This window comes from Erinaceus europaeus, chromosome 17 (genome assembly GCF_950295315.1).
Source record: "Erinaceus europaeus chromosome 17, mEriEur2.1, whole genome shotgun sequence".
NCBI lineage: Eukaryota > Metazoa > Chordata > Mammalia > Eulipotyphla > Erinaceidae > Erinaceus > Erinaceus europaeus.
Window position 1 is genome coordinate 65655918 of NC_080178.1, and position 27418 is coordinate 65683335.

At 42.1% G+C, this 27418-nt stretch overlaps 3 protein-coding genes across 4 annotated transcripts; all 3 read right to left on the reverse strand.

The window, feature by feature from the left end:
- Positions 1-61: 61 nt before the first annotated feature.
- On the reverse strand, positions 62-27345 carry LOC103117464 (olfactory receptor 51I2-like). Of its 2 annotated transcripts, none has more exons than XM_060176934.1 (2): positions 27220-27345; positions 62-1379 (listed from the first exon to the last, which is right to left on the reverse strand). In XM_060176934.1, exon 2 carries the CDS (start codon positions 1333-1335, stop codon positions 373-375), a length of 963 nt encoding a protein of 320 aa, XP_060032917.1. In that variant the 5' UTR covers positions 1336-1379; positions 27220-27345; the 3' UTR covers positions 62-372. The 2 variants fall into 2 exon arrangements, with proteins under 2 accessions (XP_060032917.1, XP_007527583.3); XM_007527521.3 differs by lacking the exon at positions 27220-27345 and adding an exon at positions 4838-5054.
- Positions 11469-27336, reverse strand: LOC103117499 (olfactory receptor 51E2). Its single transcript, XM_007527557.2, has 2 exons — positions 27220-27336; positions 11469-12683 (listed from the first exon to the last, which is right to left on the reverse strand). Exon 2 carries the CDS (start codon positions 12623-12625, stop codon positions 11663-11665), a length of 963 nt encoding a protein of 320 aa, XP_007527619.1. The 5' UTR covers positions 12626-12683; positions 27220-27336; the 3' UTR covers positions 11469-11662.
- LOC103117465 (olfactory receptor 51F2) lies at positions 20271-21212 on the reverse strand. The gene has a single exon (XM_007527523.1). The coding sequence runs from the start codon at positions 21210-21212 to the stop codon at positions 20271-20273; it is 942 nt and encodes a 313-aa protein (XP_007527585.1).
- Positions 27346-27418: the final 73 nt, after the last annotated feature.

Genomic DNA, 27418 nt, shown 5'->3' on the forward strand with positions numbered 1-27418 from the left:
CCCCACTGACTTAATCTGATCTGGGGCCAATGTTCAGCACAGGAGCCTATGTGACCTCTACATCCCTGTAGGTCTGATCACACATTCTGTGGTCATGAGTAGCAATGTTCTAAGCTGCTCCAATTTCAGGAAGCATCTTTTTTTCCTTTTTATTTATTTGTTTAAAAAGGAAGACATTAACAAAACATATACTGAATTCAATAGCTGAAGATATGAGTGTAAGAAAGAATTGAGACTTTTTTTCTCCAGTTGGGATGAGTGTTGACTCTTGGTTGACTTGTCTGCATGAGGACTCTTAATCTTGGGTTTGTTGCTTCAGGTAAGACTTTTTGACCTTGGTTCCTGTAAACTCCAAGGTTGTTATCAAGATCATCAGCTCTGTCTCTTGTCCCTCAGCACCCTGAGCATGGCCTCCCTGATGGGCTTGGATTTCACACTGTAGATGACAGGGTTGAGCACAGGGGGCACCACCAGGTACACATAGGCAACAAGAGCGTGAACAATGTGGGGCAGGTGCCTCCCAAAACGGTGGATCAAGGACACCCCTATGACTGGAATGTAGAAGACCAGCACAGCTAAGATGTGGGAGACACAGGTGTTGAGTGCCCGCACACGCTCTTTGGGAGAGGCCAGACCCATCACTGTATGAAGGATGAGGGTGTAGGAGAGAACAATAAGCAGGGAGTCCACACCTACCGTGGAAAGAACTACATAGAGCCCATAGAGGATGTTGACAGTAATGTCAGCACAGGCGCATTTCATGACATCTGCATGGAAACAGAAGGAGTGGGACAGGACTATCTTGTTAGGGCAGAAGTTGAGTCGCTTCAATAAGAACGGTCCTGGGAAGAGAGAGATGGTGGCTCGAGCCACAGTGGCCAGTCCGATCCTGATGATGACACTGTTGGTGAGGACAGTTGCATAGCGCAGGGGGTTGGAGATGGCCACAAAGCGGTCAAAGGCCATGGCCAGGAGCACTGAGGACTCCACCACTGAGAAGGAGTGGAGGAAGAACATCTGGACAAGGCAGGCATTGAAGCCAATGAGCCGCTGGTCAAACCAGAGCACGGCCAAGGTGGTGGGCAGAGTAGACATGGTGAGGCCCACATCCGAGAGTGCCAGCATGGACAGGAAGTAGTACATGGGCTGGTGCAGGCTGGGAGTCCTCCTGATGGCCAGGAGGATCAGGCAGTTTCCAGTGAGGGCCATGGTGTACATGGAGGAGAAGGGGATGGAGATCCAGCCGTGAAAGGCTTCTAGCCCTGGGATGCCAATCATCAGAAAAGCAGGAGGCTGGAAGAAGGAGCTGTTGGCCTGAGACTGGGAAGGGGGCATCCTTGAAAGGTAGCTGAGATCAGGGGATATGTGATATTTCCAACCTGGGATAAACAAATAGATAATTAAAATTATTGATTGTAATACTAGCTCTGATATTTGTGTGACATTTTGATTAGATAAAATAGAAACTATGATATGAGACAAAGATTCAAAATATGTTTCATCAAAAAATAAACTAAATAATTGCCATAATTGTGGTCTGGGAGGTTTAGCAGTAGATAAATTGTTGGATTCTCAAGAATGAGTTCCAGAGTTAGATCCCTGGCAGCATATGTACCATTGTCCTCTCCCTCTCCTTCTCACATCTCCTTCCATCTCTCCTCCTATCTCTTTCATGAATAAATAATACCTTTAAAAAGAATAACCATAATTTAAATTAGTTCCATTTGACAATATGAAACATCTTTCTCCTCATCCATTTATGAAAGTAATGCTTTGTTTAAATATTGTGATAAATATCTGAAGAAATTTCTGTGTCCCAATTCTAATGTGGTGCCAACCGAACTTCCTTGGGCAGAGGACCCCACCAATGTGTCCTGGAGCTCCGCTTCCCCAGAGCCCTGCCCCACTAGGGAACGAGAAAGACAGGCTGGGAAGCAATTACAGAAGCGAGACCTTCCACCTTCTGCACTCTGTAATGACCCTGGGTCCATACTCCCAGAGGGATAAAGAATAGGAAAGCTATTAGTGGAGGGGATGGGATACGGAGTTCTGGTGGTGGGAATTGTGTGGAGTTGTACCCCTATTATCCTATTTTTTTTCAATGTTTCTTTTTTATAAATAAAAATTAAAGTTCTCAACCAATGCAGTTATAGAAGTCATGAACCAAGTAAGAATTTTGACAGTAGAGTAAAAGATAAGTTGAAAATGATAAAGAAAATGGAAGTCAGTCTGATAAACCAAGGAAAATAATGAATAAAAATAATAAAATGGAGAAATTGTATCCATGTAGCAACAACTGACTGTATTTAAAATATGCCATTAATCCTACTAATAAAAATAAATAAAAAAGGGGTACCACTTTAAACAGACACAGGTTATAGGACTGACAATCAAATCACATGACCTAACATTAAAAAAACCTAAAATAATTTGAGAGAGAGGTGGGGAGATGGTGTAATGGTTACGCAAAAGACTTTCATGCCAGAGTCACCAGTGGCTCCAGGGTTTCAATCTCCTGCACCACCATAGTATCTAAAAGAAAATAATTGAAATGCTATCATCATAAAGTTGATGGGGATCTCCAAGTAAGCTCCTGGATCATTTCTCTTTTAACTAATATGATATGTTTCTCAATTTATTAATTGTTATGTGTTTATTTTCAGAGACGGAGAGAGAGAGAGAGAGAGAGAGAGAGAGAGAGAGAGAGGTTGAGATCACAGCACTCAAGTTGCTTTCAGTGCAGGGGGTTGAAGACTGGAACCCACCTCACACGCCTTACAGAGCAGCACACTGTGCAAGTGAGTCCCTTTGTCCGTCTTACTCTGTTTTCCAACTGCAGTCACAGAAAATGACTACATCCAAGGGCAACACAGCAGTGGGGGACTAAGCAGTGATTATGGTGACAGGTGTGGGTAGCTAAACTTGATTCCCTCCCTAATAAAAACATTTTTTTAAAAAAAGTTTTGAACCTTAGTAAACTGACAATCTCCCTCCATCACAAGCAACACTCAGTGGGAAGTTTCCTTGTTAAGGTTGGGGAACGGCACACAGATTTCATCTCTACTACTTCTGAAAACTCATTTAAATGACAGTGAGAAAGAGAATCTCATCATGGCCAATAAATATCTTGGGATATGAGGTATGTCAACAATACAAAGGGTGAAGATAAAAAATAGGAAGGGTGGTGAGAAACTGGAAGAGATGGATTCAGTCTCTATAGAGATAGTATGTCCCATGTCCTCCTGAAAAGAAATGAAGAGTTGTAACTGGTAAAACAAAAGGACCACAGAGTGGGGTTGGGAACAGGATGACTTTACAAGGAGTAACTCTAAGAATCTTTCTCCTTTACTTTCCGCTGCAGCAGAAAACAGATTTCTTGTCTAAAAAGTGCACGTGGTGCAAAGCTCAAGGACCAGCAGAAGAATCCTGGCTCCCCACCTGCAGGGGAGTGGTTTCACAGGTGGTGAAGCAGGTCTGCAGGTGTCTGTCTTTCTCTCCTCCTCTCTGTCTTCCCCTCCTCTCTCCATTTCTCTCTGTCCTATCCAACAACAAAATAACTACAACAATAATAAAACAACAACAAGGGCAACCAAAGGGAAAATAAATAAATTAAAAAAAAAACACAACTATGCTGTAAGCCATTAACATCTCTATTAAAAATTAAAAAAGAAAAAGAAAAAGAAGTTGTACTGCACTAAAGCAAAGGACTCTGGGGAAAGATGGAAAGGGACTTTGGGATCCTTACTAGGAGACGTTTGTGTCTCCTGGAAACGAATGGGAGATGAGAGCTTGTGCCTATGTTTTAAATACTATGCTGTAAACCATAAACCCCCCATAGAAGGAAAAATGTATTTTGTTTATTTCATGAAATAGAGCAAGATTCACCTGAGAGGAGACAGAAAGAGAGAGAGAGAGACAGAGACAGAGAGGGAGAGACAGAGAGATTGGGAGGGAGGGAGGGAGAGAGAGAAAGAGAGAAAGAGACTGACAGAGAGAGAGACAGAGAGGGAGAGAGAGAGACTGGGAGGGAGTGAGGGAGGGAGAGAGAGAAAGAGAGAGAGAGAGGGAGAGAGAGAGAGAGAGAGAGAGGAGTTTGAGAGAGAGAATGCCAGAGTACCACTGCAAGAATCAAACCTAGTGCTTTAGGCATGTGAGACTTGTATCTACAAAGTGAACTATATCCCTGGCCACAAGAAGACAGATTTTCCCTGGAAATTTTCTATTAGCAAGGTTCTTTAAAAGTTTTTTTGAAATTATTTTTATTTATTTATTGGCTAGAGAATGACAGAAGTTGAGTGATAGAGAGGAAGAGAGACAGATAGACACCTGCAGTACTGCATTACCACTTGGAAACGTCCCCCTGCAGGTAGGGATGCAGCGTTGGGGGTGGTGGCTAGAACCCTAGTCCTTGCACATTGTAAGATGTGCACTCAACCAGGTGTACCACCACCTGCCCCCCTCAATTTGTCTGTCTCTATTTAATAATGAATTAATAAAAAGATTTTTAAAAAAGATAACTGGATTTCTCTCTATTCTCCCTCTTCTCTTTCTCTTTATTTCCATCTCTCTCTCTCTGTCTCTCAACTATAGAGACAGTCTCTCCCTGAAATGTGGGTATAAATCGCAGAGCGAGCGTCTCTGAGGTATAAGCTCTCTGAATCTCCAGAAGACAGCTCCTTTCAGACTTTTTTTCCCTAAGCAGTCAGTTCACTACCTCTTTTATTTCTGCTCTATTTCCAGAACTTTCTCCCCTAATGTCTACAGCTGGGACTGAGTCCTGGCAGCAACCCCTATGAGAAGAGAAGAACGGTGTGTGTTGGGGCCCCTGATCACTTACCCAGCCTATTTTTCCATCTGCTCAGCCACCTTGCATCCTGCATGTCCTCTGGTATTTGTATCAGATCCCGGTATAAAGACCGTGGCAGCAGCATCTACTTTAGGGAGGGCCAAGCATGGGCCACAGAGGAGTCACTCCACCATGTCCCCAGGGCATGGAAACCTTGGGACTGGCTTTGGAGTCAGGGGACGTGTGTGGACAGAGGATTAAACAATCAGAAGGAAAGGGAATCCCCGTGATAGGTGTCTGAATGTCACTCCCACCCCCAGCTTAAGTCTTCTACTGTGGAGCACAGGGCAACAGCTGTCTTGTAAATCATTACTTACTTAACAAAACAATGAAAAAAGAGACCATGCTTTTTGCAAGCCAGGAGGTAGCACAGTGGCCTGAACAGTGAGTGCACTTGCAAACGTGAGTTCCATCCTGGGCACTGAGTATGCAAGGGTGACGACGCTCTGGTTCTCTGTGTGTCTCTACTTCTCTCTCTCATATTAGCAAATAAATACATTTTTTAAAGAAGCCTAGACTCTTTAACACCTCAAACATTTTAAATAGCTGTATTCACAAGGGGCAGGAGATAATTCACCCAGTAGCCTGCACAAGTTACCAGGATCCTAGATGGAGCTCCTGGCCATCACAAGTAGTGGAGCAGTGTTGTGTTGTCTCTCCTTCTACCTCTCCCTGCCCAGTTATCTTTGCCTCTCTCATTCTCTATTAAAAATTAATAAGAGGGTGTCAGGCAGGTAGCGCAGCGGGTTAAGTGCATGTGGCGCGAAGTGCAAGGACCAGTATAAGGATTCCGGTTTGCCCCCGGCTCCACACCTGCAGGGGAGTCACTTCACAGGAGGTGAAGCAGGTCTGCAGGTGTCTTTCTCTCCCCCTCTCTGTCTTCCCCCTCCTCTCTCCATTTCTCTCTGTCCTATCTAATAACGATATAAATAACAACAACAATAATAACTACTACAACAATAAAAAACAACAAGGGCAACAAAAGGGAAAATAAATAAATAAATAAAGTCTCTAAAAATTAATAAGAGTATACTGGGAGAGGAGGGGCTCAAGGAATCATGCAGATGGCAGAGAATCAGTGACGACACTAGTGGAAAACATAAAATAAAATGGAAAAAAAAATTTATTGGGAGCCGCCCTTCTGACTCAGCTCCTTTATCTTTATTTAAAAAAAGATAGATTTATGATTTTCAGACTAGAGAGAGATTGCGAGGCAGAGAGATAGAGACCATCTTTCAGGCATATGTCATGCTGGAGATCAGACTCAGCCTCTTGTAGTATACAAGTCCTATACTCTACCACTGAGCTGTTCAGACTGGTACTGGCTGCCATATTCAATTTAATGAATACTTATTCATGATATCCAAAAAAGCTACTCCCCACTCCTGCCCTGTGTGACCTTGTGTCTTAGAAATCTCCCCCTTGGACTACTAGGAACATTACCATGATAAATTTCATTTTATTCTTAATACCAGCTATAATAGAATACCCATTTTTAAAATTCTTGTCTACTCTTCCTCCTTCCTCTCCTCTTCCTCTTTCTGCCACCAGGTAAAAGATGAAGGAGCGATAGGGAGAGACAGAGAGGAAAGATACTTGTAGCACTGCTTCACTGCTTGTGAGGCTTCACTCCTGCAGTGGGAATCAGAGACCTGGACCAGGGTTCTTGTGCCTGCTAACGTCTTTGCTGTAGCTATGGATCACCACCTGGTTCCTCTCTTCAGTTTTTGGATAGTAATGGAACCATTTGTAACAGGTCTTTGAAATGTTCATATTGAGCTATAGCAAAGAATGGGTATTGGGCAAGGGTTTTGGCACTAGATACAGAAGTGACGATGATCATCATTGGAAAGAATCTCAAATATGCTGGTCACTTTTGGCCACAAATATCTGTTGAGAGTAAATCTTTCCTCCCAGCAGTAATAACAACAAAACAAAACAAAATAAAAAAAAAACCTGGGAGGGGATCTCTGCTTCTTGGAAACAAACACATTTATGTTCAGTTCTTGTGCTGCTCAGAAGTGGGGGCTGAATGACGCTAGTGGGGGTGGTGGCTTCCCTGATCAAGGGGACAGACTTCGATGCTGTGACTCAGAGGAGACAGGGCACCTAAGTGGGTGCCCTTGGTGGTCAGGCCAACGTCAGCATGGCTGGGAACAAGGCAGTGTTCTGATGCCTCTCAGTCCCTGGAGACCCTTTCTCACTGATGTGGGAATAGAGATGAAAGCGTACAGACTTGGAACCATTAAAAAAGGAACCCAACTGTCTCTCAGATTTTCTGAGAACTGTGGTGATTATGAAGGAAGGGATAAAGAACTTTGATGGTGGATGTGGTGTGGAATGATATATCTGTAATCTTTTTTTATTTTTGCCTCCAGGGTTGTTGCTGGAGCTCAGTGTCTGCACTAAGGAGGCTGTTTTCCCCATTTTGTTTGCCCATGTTGTTGTTGCCATTGCTTTTGTGGATAAGAAAGAGAAAAATCGAGAGAGGAAGGGAAGACAGAGAATGGGGAAAGAAAGACAGACACCTGCAGACCTGCTTCACCACTTGTGAAGTGACCCCCCTGCAGCTGGGGAGCTGGGGACTTGAACCCAGCTCCTTACTTTGGTCCTTGTGCTTCGCGCCATGTGGGCTTAACTTGCTGTGCTACTGCTCACCCTGGGTTGCATTGGATCGACCTTCTCATGGTGCATCCCGTGAGTCCCCATTCATTGGGGAAACTGACGATCCTTCCTAGCCGACTGAATCCACATGGATCCCAGTCACTTTCAAAGCCAGCAACAAGCAGCTCCTGACAGCTTTCAACCTGATGCTGTTGACTGGCTACGGAAGAAGGGCAAACGCTAGAAGAAGAAGAACTGCTCGCCCTCCCCGACCTTCGCCCGTAATATTTTACTCTTGCAATTCATTATGAAATCACTAATAGAAAGAACAAATACTACCCTAAGAAGAAATGATTCTCTCACTGGAGTGAGCACTTGCCTGACTTCTAGAAGCCTCTGCCAGTAGGGTCTGACTGGGCTGGGTTTACCAATCAGCCTTTGGAATCCCTACCAGATCTGAGGGAACTAGAAGACAAAGTCTCTAAGACCCTTACTGATGACAAAAATGAATCAGTGACACCAATAATCTCCCTTTAGTTTGTCACCTTTTAGAATATAGTCCCATTTCCTTGAGATAACTTTGAAAACGATAGCTATTTAAGGGCTGGGCGGTGGTGGACCCCAGTGAGTATACATGAAATCTTGTATAAGGAACAGGGTTCAAGTCCCCAGTCCCCACCTGCAGAAAGTAGAGTTTATCAGTACTTGCAGTGAGGAAAGAATGGGGAGTTATGTGGTCCGGCAGGTGGCACTGCGATAAGGCTTTGGACTCTCAAGCATGAGGTCCTGAGTTCGATCCCCGGCAGCACATGTGCCAGACTGATGTCTGGTTCTTTCTCTCTCCTCCTATCTTTCTCATTAATAAATAAATAAAATAAAAAAAAAAGAATGGGGAGTTACTGTTTAGTGGGTACAAAGGTACAGTTGGAAATGGTTAGAGATGTCTGGAAATGGATAGTGATCCTATCTTATTGATAAATAAAATCTTCTAAAGTACTTTATTATAAACTTTATGTAGAATTGTGTCTCTTTTATCCAACGGACTTGTCATTCATAATGAAATCAATTAAAAAAAGAAAAAAAATCTTAGGAAGGGAGAGAGCAAGAGTGTGACTGAGCTGTGCTGTGGTGTGAGACCAGTGAGGGGTCTGGGAGCGAGGGACACAGCACTGCACTAGATGCCAGGTCTGGTCATGTTCTCAGGCGTGTGGGAGTTGGGAGGAGGCTATGATCTGAAGTGGAGTGAGGCTCAGGGAGATAGAAGCAAATGAAAAGTGTAAGAGGAGACATAGGGGGTGGGGGTGGTGCAGCCGCATATTACTGGGGGTAAGCTTCAGTGCTTTCTGAATCTCCGCTCTCACAGAAACGGAATAGTCCTTCCTTTCCTTAGGGAAGTCCACCCATGAATCCTGTTTGCCAGTTTTCTCTCAGCTCTCAAACTATCTGATTAACTTTTGAGGTCACCTTCTTTTTTTTTTAATATTTATTTTTATTTATTTATTTATTCCCTTTTGTTGCCCTTGTTGTTTTATTGTTGTAGTTATTATTGTTGTTGTCGTTGTTGGATAGGACAGAGAGAAATGGAGAGAGGAGGGGAAGACAGAGAGGAGGAGAGAAAGATAGACACCTGCAGACCTGCTTCACCGCCTGTGAAGCGACTCCCCTGCAGGTGGGGAGCCGGGGTTCGAACCGGGATCCTTATGCCGGTCCTTGTGCTTTGCGCCACCTGCGCTTAACCCGCTGCACTATAGCCTGACTCCCCGAGGTCACCTTCTTATCTCTGAACAGGAAATCACAATTGTGTGCTTGCAGATGGAAGATTAGGGGATCTGCTGCTTCTCTAAATCTAGATTTATAGGATTTTAGAAGTGTAAAAACATCGTACCTAACTCTTAAAAGAGTTTTAATTTTATTTTTCTCATGTCCAACTTAAAACTCAGACATTCACAATATTTGACAGACACAGAATTTATGGACTAAAAGAAGACATGCCTGAGAATCTATCAAAAAGGGAAATGGACAAAAACTATTCTTCCTTACCCTGGAGAGAAGCAGGTTCCAAAAAAGCAGTTAATCTGGATTTATTGCCCACAACGAAGGCAGGACTCTTCCAGCACAGAGACAAAATCATTTATCTTACCACACAGCAGAGAGAACATTCAGGAGTTCCCAAGGAAAGAAGTGATATATTTAAACCGCCAAACGATGGTATTTTGCTCTAAATTTTATTACCAAATTTTGGCACAGTATCTACAAACCATTTGCCTTAGTTACATTGACTTAGTGGATGCAAGATTCATTTCTTTCACTTGTAAATGGATAACAAAATTTGCTATGATGATCAGAAAACTTAAATGGAATTATACTAGTGATTGGGTATCATTTACTGACAATACAATGTATTGTTTAGACAAATTCACACATAAAACACAATAAAATGGCCTGCAATCTCTAGTTTATGAGAATTGTTTGATTTTTTTCTCCCCCTCTATAAAAAAATTTAGATATCAAAAACAATCCGACAGCAAAGGGAGTTTAAAAGAGATTGAAAAATGTCAGATAAACCTTATACCATAATAAATAATTTTAGAAAGTAGGGACAAACACAAGGTCACTAGTATTATGAGCACATTTTCTTTTTCTTTCTCTCTTTCTTTCTTTCTTTCTTTCTCTCTTTCTTTTCCTTCTTTCTTTCTTTCTTTCTTTCTTTCTTTCTTTCTTTCTTTCTCCTTCCTTCCCTTCCTTCTTCCTTCTTCCTTTCTTCCTTTTTTTTTTTTTTTTTCTTTCACCTCCAGGGATATGGCTGGGGCTCTGTGCCTGCACCAGGAATCCACTGTTCCTGGCAGCCATTTTTTTTTCATTGTTGTTGTTGTTGCCATTGCTGCTGTTGTTGGATAGGACAGAGAGAAATGGAGAGAGGGGGGAAGACAGAGAGGGGGAGAGAAAGACAGACATCTGAAGACCTGCTTCACCGACTGTGAAGTGACCCCCCTGTGGGGGGGGGGAGCCAGGGGCTTGAACTGGGATCCTTTCTCAGTCTTTATGTGTGCTTAACCTGGTGCACTACTGCCCACCCTCCCTCCAGAGCACATTTTTTGAGAGGCACTATGTGGTTGTTTTTTTCAAGGTAATTTTAGTCATGTATCTTTTATTATTATTTCAACGTTATAAGCAGGTCTGATTTTATAGTAGAGGTTTTAAAGACTACCTAATATTCTTTTTCTAAGAATTATTTCATCTAATAGCTCATTAAGTAAATGGAAATTTATTTATTTGTTTATCCATCTAGTGTTAAAGCCTCTTACATGGGCAATCCCTGAGCTCCAGGACTGACTTCTTCATTCTTTTGATTTCAGTTAGGGAGGAAAAGAGATACAACAGCACTGCTATACCATCAGGGAAGCTTCCTCCAGTGGCCCGGGACTACCTTGTGGTGACAGGGTTCAAACCTGGGGTCTTGTACATGGTCAGATTTTCTGCATTTAGGAATTCTTTGTTATTATAAAATTTTAAACATGAGATTACAGCCATGTAACTATGTAAAAATCCTTGCTACATGTTGTCAATTGAGATACTAAAAATAAATGTTTCAGCACAATATCCTTTTATATTGTGGATTTTCATTAATAAAACACTAATTTGATAGTCAAAAGAGCTGCCTGATTATTGTTCGAATATAGATCTTGAACTGCTAGTCAGAATATTTCCCCCTTGCCTCAAAGATATATTTTATATCCTTTTCTATTCATTGGAGGGTATTGTACATTGATTTCAACCTTTAATTTTTAATTTATTTTAGTATAGTATATTTCTTTTTTATCTTTTATTTATTTTAATAAGAGATTCAGAGATAAAGAGAGAGAGAGAGGGAGAGAGAGAGAGAGGGAGAGAGAACAGAGCACTCAGCTCTGGCTTATGGTAAGTGCTAAGACTGTACCTAGGACCTAGGAGCCTCAAGTATGAAAGGTGTTTGCATAACCATTATGCTGTCTCCCTAGTCCTGATATAAACTTTTTATCTAATAAGTATATTAGTAACATTTTCATTGATGGAAAGGAATTATAGCAACAAAATTTCACTTCCAGAAAAGGCAAAGAATTTTCAAGGAAAATTGGGGAAAATTTGATTTACTGATGGCTACTGGAGCCAAACTAAGGTCGGGAAGTCATAATACCAAACCACTGAGGAAAAGGGAAAGTAGAATGGTAGGTGTCACCTGCTTCCTACAGACTGAAAGTCCTTGTCACAAGGGATCTTGAAGATAGCTATCACCCGAGTCCTTATTTGTTTGGTCTTGGCACCATAGATGAGGGGATTGATCACAGGAGGCAGAAGTAGGTAGACGTCACCCATGAGGACATGTACAATGGGATGAAGGCTATTTCCATAACGGTGTACCACCGAGAGGCCAATGAGAGGCACGTAGAAGGCCAGCACCACACTGATGTGTGACACACAGGTTCCAAAGGCCTTGGCTCGCTCTGATTTGGAAGGCAGCTGTAGAACTGTCCGTATGATCAGAAAATAGGACAAGGAAATGAACAGGACATCCACACCCATGACCAGGAGAATGGCGGTAAGCCCATAGACCACATTGGGCAACGTGCCGGTGTAGGCCAAATTCATCATGTCCTGGTGCACACAGTAAGAGTGTGAGAGCACATTGGAGCGGCAAAAGGTCAGTCTCTTGATGAGCAGAGGCAGTGGGATGAAAAAGAGGGACCCACGGACCACAGCCACCACACCAATCTGGACCGTCACAGTGTTGTTGAGGACCGCAGCATGGCGTAGCGGGTGACAGATGGCTATGTAGCGATCAAAAGCCATGGCCAATAGGATGGTGGATTCAATGGCTGACAGAGTGTGAATGAAGAACATCTGGGTGAGGCAGGCGTCAAAGGAAATCTCCCGAGAGTCAAACCAGAAGAGGGCAAGGATCTTGGGCATGGTGGAGGTGGACAAGGCCAGGTCAATGGACGCCAGCATGCACAGGAAGAGGTACATGGGAGCGTGCAGGCTGCGCTCTGTCCTCACAATGAAGACCACGATGCAGTTTCCAAATACCGCCACGGCATACATTGACAACAGGGGGAAGCCGATCCAGAAGTGGGCGGCTTCTAGTCCTGGGATACCAATAAGTACAAAGTTGGCATGCGTGAAGTTGCAGACACTCATAGCTGGCACCAAGAAGGGGGCACTGGAGAGGGTGAGGTCACACGGGCAGCCTGCTGGCCTGCTAGGACATGGAGCACAATCAGAGACGCCAGCCTTGGAGACCCGGAGACCAAGGCCCCCTTAGTACTCCCCTGTACATTTCCTGTTTTCCTCCCCTTCCTCCCCACCACTTAGGCTTGTTCCTGAGCTCAGAGGCTCTCTAGCAAAGGAGAAAGCTAAACAGTTCACTACAGTTAATTTATCAAGCACTTCTGTCAAGTTTCATTTTTCATTTTTCATAGAGAGAAAAATGATTATCCCGACATATGTTATACCCAACTTCTCTCAGACACCTTTAGGTCTACCTTTATTTTATTTTTATTAGTTTTTTAAAAGAGAATTTATTTATTCATGAGAGAGGTAGGCCGAGAGAGAAAGAAACAGATATCACTTTGGTACATGTGCTGCCGGGATTTGAACTCAGGACCTCGTGGTTGAGAATTCACTGCTTTATCCACTGTACCATCTCCATGACACACTACACCTTTATTTTAATTTCTTTTCTTTTCTTTCCTTTTCTTCTCTTCTCTTTCTTTCTTTCTCTCTTTCTTTCTCTCTTCCTTTTAACACAGAGAAAAACTGAGAGAAGGAAGAAAGGGATAGAGGGAGAGAGAAAAGGAGAGATTTGCAGTGCTACTTCACCACGTTTGTTTGAAGCCTCCTCCACTGCTAGTGGGAAACAGTGGATTGAACCCGTATTCTTGTACATGGTAACATGTGCACTCTGTCAGGCGCACTGCCTGCCCTGCCCATATATTTATTAACTAGGTATGGAGAGACACATGGGAAGAGACATCTATTGGCAACCTCTCCCTGATACAAGTGTGTCCTCCTTCTTCAATGGTTTGTTCATTCCATACACTCCTATCATATCCTCAGCCATGCACAAGACTATTTATTAGATGCTGCTGACATAGAAGCATAACACACCGTCTTTTGCCTTTCAGATGCCTTGTTTAGGCTGGAACATTGATAAATAAGCACATTATTAGCTTTGGGATACTGGTATAGGGCACATTTTTAATGATGGGAAGAGCAGAGGTATAATCATAGGTGTTTCTCTGGAATAGACGGTCCTTCTGTTTAATCATGAAACATGAATAGAATTTCAGTGAAGACGGAAGTAAAGGGTATATCAAGCCAGTGTGGATGTAGGTGGGTTTTTTTTTGTTGTTCCCTATTTTTCAGGATTCAAAGTCTCCAGATCTAAGGTTGGGAAGGGACATAGTATTTTTTTTTTTTTAATGAAAAGAGAACAAAAACATCAAGAAGAAACAAAAAAGGCACCATCAACTTCTTAGGGAAAATAAGGACATTCATCTGGTGGCATCAAAGGAAAGGCAGGAACCCCTTCTAGTGGGTTCTCTGGTGATCAAGGTGTTAGCAGGATCTATGGCCTCTGTAGACTCCAGCCAACTGCCACTGTGGACTTTTTCTCTCTACTCCTTACTGATGGGTTTCTCCCCACCTGAAAACTGCCTGTAATAACATTTTCATGGTCACCAGGAATCTTGACAGGGTCCTGTTACCCCCAGAGCTTTGCCTTCAAATCTCTTTTAACAAGTCATTCACACTGAGAGATATCTTTTCTTTTTTCTTTTGAATTTTTTTTGGTATTATTTTTATTTGCTTATTGGATAGAGACAGTCAAAAATTCACAGGGGGGATAGAGAGGAAAAGAGACAGAGAGACACCTGCAGCACTGCTTCGCCACTTGCAAAGCTTCCCCCTTGCAGGTGGGGATTGGGAGGCTTGAACCCAGGTCAGTGTGCACTGTAACATGTACACTCAACCAGGTGTGCCACTACCTGGCCCCGAGGTTTTTTTTCTGTTTTGGAAGCCCAGTATTGCTCCTTATCATCCAAACATCTAGACCTTGACCTCATCAAATTCTTTGCCTGATACGCTCCCTTAGTGTCCTGTTATTTAGAATAACTTATTTTAAAAATTAATAATTTAATTTATTTACTTTGGATCAAGACAGAGAGAAATTGGTAGAAGGGGAGTGAGAGAGAGAGTGAGAGAGAGAGAGAGAGAGAAAGAGAGACAGACTTGGGGCACTGTTTCACTGCTTGTGAAGATTCCCTTCTGCAGATGGGAATGGGGGGCTTGAACCTGGTTCCTTGTACACTGTAATGTGTGCACTCTATCCAGTGTGCCAGAGCAGAGTCCCCTAGAACTAGTTATTGTAAGGATTTAGGGGTCCAGCTTTGAAAAAAGGCCCCAAATATTAGAGATAAACTCTGTAGGTGTCTTCCTCAGTGGTATTCAGATCAGCATGCCCCCCTTCCCCCCCACAATCGATTCTGCTTTCCCCTTTAACCTGGGACCTCACTGCTCCTGGAAGATACTCTTCCATTTGGCCTCATTTTGGAGACCAGTGACTTTAAAAAAAATCTATGATAAAAAATTGATGTAGCGTCACCCCACCGTGGATAAGCAAGGGGGAATTGATCCAGAGTGCAAAGGTCATGGAACAAGTTTAGAGTTCAAAGATCACAAAACCCATACCTTTGGCTACTTTGTTCTTCTCCATCCTCAGAATGTGTGCAAAGACTTAAAAGTTCCCTTTCTAGACACATATGAGACCCACGCTGGATTCCTAGATGTTGTTAGTAAAAATCTCCCCCCCCCGCTTTTTTTTTTTTAAATAGCAACATCTGTTTAATATCTTTTTTTAAAACATTTTTTTGGGGTTAAAGAATAGGGAAGCTGTCAGAGGAGGGGATAGGATACAGAGTTCTGGTGGTGGGAATTGTGTGAAGTTGTCCCCCTCTTATCCTATGGTTTAGTCAATGTTTCCTTTTTATAAATAAAAAATTAAATTAAAAAAAGCTCCCTTTCTTTCTTCCTTTCTTTTTTTTCTTTTTAACCAGAACACTGCTCAACTCTGGTTTATGGTGGTGTGGTGGATTAAACCTGGGACTTCTAAGCCTCAGGCATGAGAGTATCTTTGCATAACCATTATGCTATCTACACCCACAAAAAGCTCCTTTCAGAAACAGCTCAGTGAATGTCTCAGTAAGATGAGAGAAATCTTCTATTTTGCACTTATCCAGTCACTGATGAGAGCCTGGAGAAGAATGTTCAGAAACCCAGATGGATGTGGCTGAAAGGTATGGAACAAAGACAAGGAAACATTCCTGGGTGGTGGTGGTGGCGGTGGTTTAGGCCAGATTAAGAGTTTTTTATGACTGAGATCAAGAGGGCCCAGGTGAAGGAAAGGAAGCTTTCTCAGGTGAGGGAAGCAGCTTTTGACCACGCAGCAGTTTGCAAGACTGGCAGACCCAAGAGTCTCCCACGACTCCCACCTCAGCAGGAGTAGCTAATTTGCTTTGCAGGCTAAGATCTGGGACCATCATTTCACCCCCTCAACTACCTACCCCAGGAGAATTTATGTCTTCTTCTTCCCTTTTTTAGTGTTCGGTCTAAAGTGAACCCTGGCTAACCCCAATTTCAGTTTCTCTTTGTCTATATGTGGATATTACCTTGCTGGACTATCAGCTGGAAGGTTCTTTTTCCTTCTTGGCCCATGAAGGTGTAGGTACAACCCAGAGGCTTCTCCTTCCCACTTAAGTAAAGTGAAGCAGTCTGTGAGGTCTTCTCGGAGGGGTCTCTCAGGATGGTGGGAGTTTGGGGCTGCCCAACCCTGGTGTGTGAACACTCACAAGAGAATTGCACAGTCTTGCTGAGAGTGTAGCTGGAGGCTGGCTGCCCTGAAGGCACAGGCCTATTTATAACTGCCCAGGAGGCTCATGGGAATGGCTGTGGGAGCAGGCTGGGGGACTGAGGTCCCAGGAGTATGGTAGACAAGGGACTCCAAGTCTCCATATTCACTTGTGTGCCATTCCCACAGGCTCCCACATGTTTCTGTCTGAGGGTGGAGTCACAAAGGGCGGCTGACTCTGCTCTCACTCCCACAAGACACAAACAGAGCCCAGCTCAGTGGAGCTCTTCTGAGAAACCGAAGTCAGCAACACTGGCTGGTGCTTCCCCTCGCTATTCTCTCATCAGGCAATGTGGACATACAATCCTTTGCCTCAAAGAAGAGTTGGCATCTCCTTTAAAAGCCAAGAATTCAAAATAGCAAGAACCTGAGAAATAGCCTAATGGTTATGCAAACTACTTCCATGCCTGAGGCTCTAAGGTTTCAAGCTCAACACCCAGCATCACCATAAACCTTAGCTGGACCAGTGCTCTGGCAAAAAAAAAAAAAAAGAAAAAGAAAAACACAGTTGTTTTTTTCCTCCCTGCCCCCACCACCCCACCGTTGTTTATTTCAGCGGTTGAACTACATCTTGAGGTCGAGAAACTCCTCTTCGTGTTCCTGTGTCACAGGTAAAGGACAGATGAAATAAAGATTCCGTACCAGTCTCAGAAATCATACTGTTAATTAGAGATCATACACATTGGACAGCCAAGTATTTAACATAAAAAGTAAAAATTTATTTATTAATGAGAAAGATGGGAGTAGAGGGAGAAAGAACCAGACATCGCTCTGGTACATGTGCTGCTGCTGGGGATTGAACTCAGGATCTCAGGCTTGAGAGTCCCACACTTTATTCACTGTGCCCATCTCCCGGACCACAGCAAGAATTTAACATTCAACAAATAATCATCACAGGCCTGCGGTGTCATAGAATTAAGAGAGAAAACTAGCCCTTGTGGAGTATACATTCTAGTTAGGGGGAGATTGTGAATGAAATAGGATACTAGGTAGTCCTGATGAGAAAACATGAAGAGAGGGTGGCCGGGGAGTGATGGAAATAGAGTTCAGGACCCAGCTTTGGTCCTCAGCACTTTGACTTCTCTCTCTCACACACATAAAGCAAATAAGTATATATTAAAAGAATGACCTAAATTTTGTGAACATAGAAAAAGGGACAAAGAGACCATCTAAATATCAGGGAGAGGCGATTGAAATTATTATTGTTGAAGATTTATGAAACTTCCCTCATACCAGTATTACTATATGGTGGCTGGGGCCTCGAACCCAGGTCCTTGTGTGTGGTGAAGTATGAGTCATCTCCTAGCCTCCCAGGTATCTCAAACTTTTTAAAAAAATCATTATTTTAAAATTTGTTTATTATATATAAACTAGTGAGAGGTTCAAATAGAGAGGGGGCGAGAGGATGAGAGAGAGAGAGAGAGAGAGAGAGAGACTAGAGAACAGCCCTTACCTGCAGCACCAGGGATCAAACAATAAACCTATCAGTTAAGATAATTTTTCTGGTGATCCAGGAGGTGGTGCAGCTGAACTCTCAAGCATGAGGTCCTGAGTTCAACCCCTGGCAGCACATGTACCGGTGTGATGTCTGTTTCTTTCTTTCTCTCTCTTCTTCTATCATTCTCATAAATAAATAAATAAAATACTAAAAAAAAGAGAATTTTTCTGGTTGCTGTCTCAATTATTTTATAAACAGACAGAAACCATCATTTTGATGAAGGAAAATTAAAATGTAAACTGACTGTGAGTTAAATTTAAGCTTGTGTTTACATTTAAAAATATATGCAGTACTCAAGTGAGGAAATCATACTTCTAATGTCGTGAACAACACATGCCATGTAATTACTGTAGTAAGAAGCATTTTGTGACTTTTTTTTTTAGTAGCAGAGAAGCAAACCAGTCTATCTTTGCAACACCGAAGACCTTAACTATGCTGCAGGGATAACTGAACTCAGCTTCTCAAACTTCTCAATCCCAATAAAGGAGAGAGAAAATGAAAACACACATTTATTTAAAAAGCATCATCGAGGGAGTCGGGCGGTAGCACAGCGGGTTAAGCGCACATGGCGCAAAGCGCAAGGACCGGCATAAGGATCCAGTTCGAGCCCCCAGCTCCCCACCTGCAGGGGAGTCGCTTCACAGGCGGTGGTAAGGCAGGTCTGCAAGTGTCTGTCTTTCTTCCGCCCCCATCTTCCCCTTCTCTCTCCATTTCTCTCTGTTCTATCCAACAATGAGGGCATCAATAACAACAAAAATAACTACAGCAATGAAACACCAAGGGCAACAAAAGGGAATAAATAAATAAATAAATATTTTAAAAAAGTGTCATCAAGGCCACATTAAGATATAAAAGATTAAAATTTCTATATGTGGCTAGGCCACATTAAGATATAAAAGATTAAGATATAAAAGATATTAACATATATTAAGATACATTGAGATATAAAAGATATTAAGATATAAAAGATTAAAATTTCAGTATTTTAGAAAACACCAAATATGGTGTGTGTGTGTGTGTGTGGGGGGCTGATGGTGGTACCCCCAGCAGAGCCACATCTGTCCATGTGAGAAGACTTGGGCTCAAACCCCAGGTCTCCCCTGCAGTGGGGTCCATGCAGACGGGACTTTTGCTCTGCAATTTGACTAGCTAATTCCATAGGACAGAGTCATGTTTTTGTTGTTGCTTCTTTATGGCCTTCGGCAAAAATTGCATGGAGATTGTATGTGTATACATGTAGAAATATAAGTTTATATTATAGGCAGCAATATAGAATTAAAGTATGTTAGTAACCCTGGATTCAGTCTTTGTAGAGGTGAAACATGTTTCTGTTACTTACCTGTTTAAACAAGCTACTTACTCTTGTGCCTCAGTATTTTTCATGATGGGTCAGGTGTTGGCACACCTGGCTAAGCACATACATTATTACAGTGTGCAAGGAGCCAGGTTCGAGCTCCCAGCCCCGGCCTGCAGGGGGAAAGCTTTACAAGTGGTGAAACAGTGTTGCAGGTACAGGTATCTCTCAGTCTCTCTTGTTCTCTTTCACTTCCTTCCTTCTAAATTTCTGGCTGTCTCTATCCAACAAATAAATAAAGATAGTTTTTAAAAATTGAAAAAATATTTTTCATCGATCATGTAAGTAGCAACCTTATAGAGGTGATATATATATATATATATATATATATATATGGAAAAATTCCCAGAGAACTTTGACTATGCAAAGCAAATAATAATTATTAGTTAAGATCATTATTATTTTAAAAATTTATTTAATTTATTTTTTGTTGCCCTTGTTGTTTAGCGTCATTGTTTTTTGTTGTTGGATAGGACAGAGAGACACTGAGAGAGGAGGGGAAGACAGAGAAGGGAGACAAAGATAGATACCTGCGGACCTGCTTCACAAACTGTGAAGCTTACACCCTGCAGGTGGGGAGCCAGAGGCTCGAACCGGGATCCTTACTCCAGTTCTTGTGCTTCGCACCATGTGTGTTTAACCTGCTGCACCACTGCCCAGCTCCCAGTTAAGATCATTATTATAGTTAGGAGCTACTATTTATTTTCACAAAGGAGTGACTTTTTGATAATGTCTCTTCCTATCTGCTGTGAAGTGTGTTAGAAAGGATTGAAAGGCTACAGGCAGAATAGTTTAAAGAAGTAGTGATGGGGAGAAGTCCTGTGTTTAGGGATTTAGGCCTTTTATTCTCTACATACTTGTGTTTCTAGCTCATCCTTTGTAAAATAAACAGGTTAATATATATAGTATCCAAATATATTTCAGCTTTAATATCAACATTTTACGTACAAAGCTTCAGTGAGTACCAGTTTTTTGTTTTTCCTTAGTAACTTGATCTGACCAAGATGATGTGTAGAGTTTTATAATTCTATTTATCTTTGGGGCAGAGAATTTTTATCACAGCTCTGCGTATCTGTTTGGTCTTCACACTATAGATGATGGGGTTCATTACAGGAGGGATTAGCAAGTAGGTGTTAGCAATCAGTGTATTCACATAGGGAGGGGCTCGTTTCCCGAATCTGTGGACAAAAGACAGGCTGATTAAGGGAATATAGAATATAGCAACGGCTCCAATATGGGAGATACACGTGCTGAAGGCTTTCTTCCTCTCTGCTGGGGATGCGATGCTGAGGACGGTCTTAATAATTAGAACATAAGAGAGGAGGATGAGGATTGAGTCCACCCCAACGGTAGAGATCATAGCGGTTAACCCAACGACATTGTTGATCCTGGTGTCTGTGCAAGACAGTCTTATCACATCAGGATGGTAGCAGTAGGAGTGATGGAGAACATGGCTGCGGCAGAAGGACAGACGCTTAAGAAGTGCTACCATTGGTGTCAGCACTACTGTCCCCCTCATGACAGTGGCCACTCCTATCTGAATTATAGTGGAGTCAGTTAAAATGGTGGCATACCTGAGGGGATTAGAGATGGCCACAAAGCGGTCAAAGGCCATGGCCAACAGCACTGAAGATTCCATGACTGTGAAGAATTTAATAAAGAACATCTGTGACAAGCAAGCATTGAAGTCGATCTCCCTGGCATTGAACCAAAATATGCCCATCATGGTGATCAGAGTGGATATGGACAAGCCGAGGTCAGTGGTGGACAACATGGAGAGGAAGTAATACATGGGCTCATGAAGGCTAGACTGACTGACAATGGCAAAGAGGATCAGGCTGTTTCCGGACAGAGCAGTTATGTAGAGAAAACAGAAGGGAATGGAGATCCAGGTGTGGAAGGCTTCCAGTCCAGGAACGCCCGTGAGCAGGAAAATGACAGATGAAGATGTGTTCTGAGTCTTTGACATACTGGATTGCAAATAAAGGATTCCTAGATGAAATGCTGGAACAGCAGGAAGGCTGCATTTTGTTAGTCTGATTATAAATCATTTTGCTAAGTCAAAAGCTAACCAAAGATGACTATTCATGTTATTTTCAATTGACAACAATTATAATATTCCAACTGGCTGAATAGGTACTTGCTATGTTTGTTTTTATTTCTACTTGTCTCAGTCTGGGATTTCCCCTTCCAAGTGCCTTTCACTGATAACTATGCCTACTGATTGCTTAATAAGTTGGTTTTTCTCTGGACTGTTTCAATTGTGCTAGAGAGGTGGTCTGTAATTGTTCTGTCAGGGAACAGTACAACGGGCTCTATTCCTTTACTTGGTTGTCTCCTCACACATCTTTTCACTGGACTTGATGATGCTGTTTCCCCTGGGGCCTGTACATGGCGAAGCTGAATTCTAGTGAACGATGCTTAAGGACTGTGGTCTACACCATAAGGCTAGCCAATCTTTCCCTCTGTGCTTATTTTCCTGCCACTGCTTTTATGTACCTAAATAAACCTGTGCTGTAATAATAATCATTATAAGGATAATAATCATAAAATAGATCGGGGCTATAGAGTATCAGGAAAAACTTATGGACGATTGGGGAGCCAGTGAACTTTGATGAGGAAATGCTTACAGTGCAAAAGCCCACACGTGGCTTATGCACGATGCATCATGAGGGAATCCGTGGTCTTGATTTCACAGTGATATTTGTAAGTAGCATATTGAGTCCCTTTTAGGAAGGTTGGAACACAGACCTTCCATATGTTTCCCACATGATACGCATGCTGCCATATTCAAACACATTTCTCTGTTCTATCTACCCTAAGAGTGCTGTTCTTGAAAACCAATTTTATTTGTTCTCCAAAAGGAATTTCTTCACTTCGCTATGATATACCTCTTGATAGAGGCCTAGTAGAATATTACTGTTTTGCTTGGGAATGAAAGGTATAAATGTCCCACAGGCTCTAGTTTTTCTATTTTCATTGAATAGAATTGACAGTTGCACACAGACCACATCCATGTGTATGTGCCAGAACGAGGGTCTGGGGAGAAACATAAATTAGGGCTCTGGAGCAAGAGCTGTTCCTCAAAGAAACCAAACTCGCTTTCAGACCATAGATGTCCATTCAGATAAAGCGCCATGCCGAGGAGTCCATGATAGGAATTTTGTCCAGTATGGGTAGATAGCATCATGATTATGCAAAGAGACTCTGATACCTGAGGCTTTAAAGTCCCAGGTTCAATCCCCCACACTATCATAAGCCAGAGCTGAGCAGTGCTGTGGTATTATAAATCAAAACATAAATGAACAAATAAATAAAAAATGTTGACAAAAGAGATTTTTGTCTAAAAATTGGGAATTGTGGAACTGAGAGGTGGCTCCTGGGTCGAACCCAAGACTAGCATGCCTCAAGTTTGACCCCTAGCCATCCTATAAGCTAGAGCTCAGTGGAGTTCTGCTCTCCCTCATCAAGATAAAATAATTTAAAAGCAAAATGCATTAAAATAAATACAAATTTAGAATTTAAAATGGAAACCAGGGGATAATTAGAAGCCATGAATGTTAAGTTAGATAAACTAGTCAATAAATCAACTAGCATTTTAGATTGAAAAGCTGTTAGTAACTAAGGTGTCCAACCACAGATGAGTGTTGAGAAAGTTGTGGCGTATATACACAGTGGAATATTACTCAGCTGTTAAGAATGGTGAATTCACTTTCTTTACTTCATCTTGGATGGAGCTTGAAGGAATCCTGTTAAATGAATGAAGCCAGAAAGAGGCGGATAAAATATGAGATGAGATGGTCTCAGTCACGGACAGAAGTTGAGAAATAAGGATAGAACGGGGAAACAAAGTAGAACTTGGACTGAGTTTGTTGTATTGCACCGAAGTAAAGGACTTGGGGGCAGGTGAGGGGGAATTTCAGGTCCTGGTGCATGGTGGTAGAGGGTAGAGGAGGACCTAGGCTGGGGGTGAGGGTGCTTTGCAGGAAATGGAGATATTTGACATATGTGTCAAAAACTACTATTTACCATCAAGTCCCCAATTAGAAAGAAACAGAGTTAATAATAAGGGACATTCATCAATTTTTTTTTCTTATTTTACAATCCTGAACATGACTGCTAATTGAGTATCAAGATATTGTGCAGAAATGAGGAGAATCTGGTCTTACCTAAATGCAGGATTTTCATTTAGTCGAGAAATTTGAAAAGTTGGCAATCTCTATGAGCACTTTTTATAAGTAGATTGAATTATTAATAAAAACAGCAACTACATTTAATTTTCTAAAAAATACATATCAATCATAGCTACAAAATCTGTTAAAGACATGGTTCTTATGATAAATTTAAAAAATAGGACCCACCTGATTTTCAGCTTTTGACCAATTTACTGTTAACTTCCAGAACCTGGCCCTGAGGCTTTGAAGTCAAATTACAAAGCTGTTAGGAGCTAGAGTAATTACCAAAAAAGGGAAACACTTGAACTCTATATGGAATAAGCTTGGGGTTTGGAGCATGTTTCTAGGAAATCAGTGCTTGAAAGCTTCCAAATTTTGTGTGTAATCTGAGATGAAATACTCAGTATTTCCAGTTAGAATGAAGGCTTGACAGTGACAATATTTTACAAACCTGTAATAATTACCAACACGCTCAGATTTTTATTGAGAGCCTTCTTCATGCACAGTACTCTTAAGAGGCCAAAGAATACAGGGAAAACCCCTCTTAGAGAGTTTATAACCAAGTGAAGGATCCAGTGCAGTACTGCTTATTAAAAACTTCATGGATTTCTAAAGCTTCAAGTATAGTACTGCCTATCCAAACCATCCGTTGTGTGGTGATGAGCATAAAGAGTTTCATGGGAGGGCAGGGGTTCTCCCAGATGGCAGTTTATGGAGGTTTTCCTGAATTTCAACATAATGACACGCCATCGTTTATTGTAACTGCTATCATGTCAGGCTAGGAAATTTTGTGGCATTAAGTTAAAAGGATATTATTTGACTGTTTTCTTCTTAACTTCTTTCACGATTCCTGACTCTGGTTATATCACTTTCTCAATTCAAATGATTTATTCAACGTTCATTTTTTGGGGGGGAGTGGTCCTGCCTTGCTGAGAGGTCAGTAGGAAAATCTAGAGCACAGGCTGAGCTCATCTGTGCTAAAATTTCTGACAGGAGAGAACTCCCTCAAATTCCATGTTCAGCGGAGAAGTAATTATAGAAGCCAGACCTTCCTCCTTCTGCACCCCATAACGATCCTGGGACCTAAAAATAGAGAATCTATCAAGGGAAGGCATTGGGTATAGAGCTCTGGAGGTGGGCATTGTGTGAAAATGTACCGCCTTTATCCTATATTCTTGTCAATATTTCCATTTTATAAATAAAACTAAAAAGAAAAAAAATCCATTTTTCCCCACTAGGGTTACTGTTGGGGCTTGGTGCTTGCATCAGGAAACCACTGCTCCTTGCAGCCATTTTTTACTTTATTTAACTTATTTTTTCTTATTATTTGACAGGTGAGGGAGAAATTGGGTGGGGTGGGGATATGAAGGGAGAGAGAAAGAAAGGCACCTGCAGCCCTGCTTCGCTGCTTGTGAAGCTTTCCTCCCACGGGTGGGGATGAGGGACTAGAACTTGTGTCCTTGAGCATGAAAATATGTGAGCACCACCACCTGACCCTCTCGAATTCCTTCCTTCCCCACACTCTTTCCTCACTCACATGGTAGATCCATTCCATGTTCTTTGTCATTGACTACCCATCGTTAACTCCTCTTCATTTCAACAGCAAACACACTTAGTACTGTGTATTGTGTTAGCAGCACTGCTGGTAAGAAGCAAGTAAAATAACAGTGGTTTTGTATCTGAGAAGACCAGTTGCCAGGATGTCATCTTTAAAGGCCTGAAAACCTTGTCTTTATGAAGAGCTTATTGAAAAGGACCTGCATTGGAGTGAGAGTGCTTTGCAGACAGATGTCACTGGAAGATGAGAAATTGCCTCCCCGTGTCAACAACAGTACTATGAACCATTAACCCCCCCAGTAAAGTGAAATGAAAAAAAGTGACAGTTGTGAACAGTTCCTCATGCCTGAAAGCAGAATTAAGCACAGAGAACATCAGAGATAAAATGCTGCTGGTTGCATATAGTCTTGTCAATATTTCTTCTTCTTTTTTAATTTTTATTGTTTAAAAAATCTTTATTTATTAGATAGAGATGGTCAGAAATAGAGAGGGAAGGGGGTGACAGAGAGGGAGAGAAACAGAGAGACACCTGCAGCCCTGCTTCGCCACTTGTGAAGCTTTCCCTCTGCATGTGGGCACCGGGGGCTCGAACCTGGGTCCTTGTGTTCTGTAACATGTGCACTCAATCAGGTGCACCACCACCACCTGTCTCCATCAATATTTCCATTTTATTTAAAAAAAAGAAAAAAAATTTAAGAGCTCCAAAAAAAAAAAAAGATGCTCGTAAGGGGTGAGAAAGAAATAGTCGTGACAGACTGCCTGTGTGTGTGTCCATGTATTTATCTAGGAATGTTAAAAAACCTTACCCGAATGGATGTTTTATGACTGTAAATTAAAAAAAAATTAATTGCCATCATTGTTATCACTGGGTTCAGTGCCTGCATGGTGAATCCACTGCTCCTGGAAGCTATTTTGTCCTTTTTTTTTTTTTTTTCTTCAATAGAACAGGAAAAATTGAGAGAAGAGCAGGGCATAGATGAGGGAGAGGGAAAGACACCTACATCACTCCTTCACTGTTTGTGAAGCTTTCCCTCTGCAGGTGGGGACTGGTGGGTGTGAACAAAGGACCCTGTTTATGGGGACACGTACACTCTACGCCACCTGGTCCCTTTACTCTGCAAAATTTGGATGGATGTGAGTTGACAGGGATAGAACACAGGAAAATGGTCTTAGTGTCACAAGAAGAGACTGAATGAAGCAATAACACACAACTGTTCAGTAACTATTGATACAAGAAAAGCAATATACTGCAATTTTAAGCATGACACTGGGTGCTATGGGGGATTAAGTTAGAGAAATCACTGGGAGGGGTCCGGGCGGCGGAGCACTAATGAAACACACAGATCACCATGTTCAAGGACCTGGGTTTGAGTCCCTGCTCCCCACCTGCAGGGAGGAGGCTTGAAGTAGATCTGCAGGTGTCCATCTTTCTCTCCCCCTCTCTAGCTCTTTCTCTCTGTTCTATCAAAACCAAAGAAAAAAAGAACAAAGAAAAAGCAATCAGTGGGAGCAGGGGAGAAAATGAAAAGCTTGATTTTGTATGGGAGAGACAGGGAACGGATATTTTAGTTACAGAGTATCGAGACCCGGCTATTTCCAAATAGTTTATGAATACGCAACCAATTCGTCTCTTTTAATTAAACTCCACAGGGATCCCTCCCCTTATTCAGTTTCTTGTAGTGTCACACAGGCCTCTTTTCTGCAGTCTGCAGACTGGTTACCCCCGCTGACTAACAAAAGCTTCCTACAGTTTCCTTTAGTTTCAACACATTCAACTCAGCCAAGATAAATTGAGCATCATTTGTAACAGACCACTATACTTAGCTAGTGAGGGAGATAGCGGCATAAACTTTCTCCTCAAATCCTAGAGACACATATATCCCAAACCGTGCTGCAGGTCTCTCTCTTTCTTTTTCCTTTATCTATCTCCCTATCTATCTCCCCGTTGTTTTCTCCCTGTCCTACCTAGAAAAGAAAGGAAAACAAGAAGAAGTGGGAAAATACATCTTAGGATGGTAAAGTTGTTCTTTGCAGCCACGGCGAGAGCTCAGCATGTTAGTGCATGAGACTCACATGTCTACTCCTCACGGCACCAACGTAAGCCAGAGGTTGTACTTGCTTATTTCCTCCAAGTCTATGAAAGTTATCCGAGTGAATTTTGTTTCTTGATCATTCTTCTTCATAAGACATCTCAGTTCATCTACATACAAACGTTTTTTTCTTAAACAAAACAATTTTACTTACTGAGACCATATAGCAGTTGCCTAAGTTCTTCTCTGGTCACTTCAAGTGGTGGAGGAGATTTCTTATTCAAAGGAAGGACCCAGCAAAAGAGGAGACTTATTCCAGCTGGTTGGAGACAGGCACAGAGCTAGGAGGTCAATTTCTGCTAGTGAGGCACTTACTGTGTGTCTCTAGGGCATATTGGTTCCCAGAAGACTTC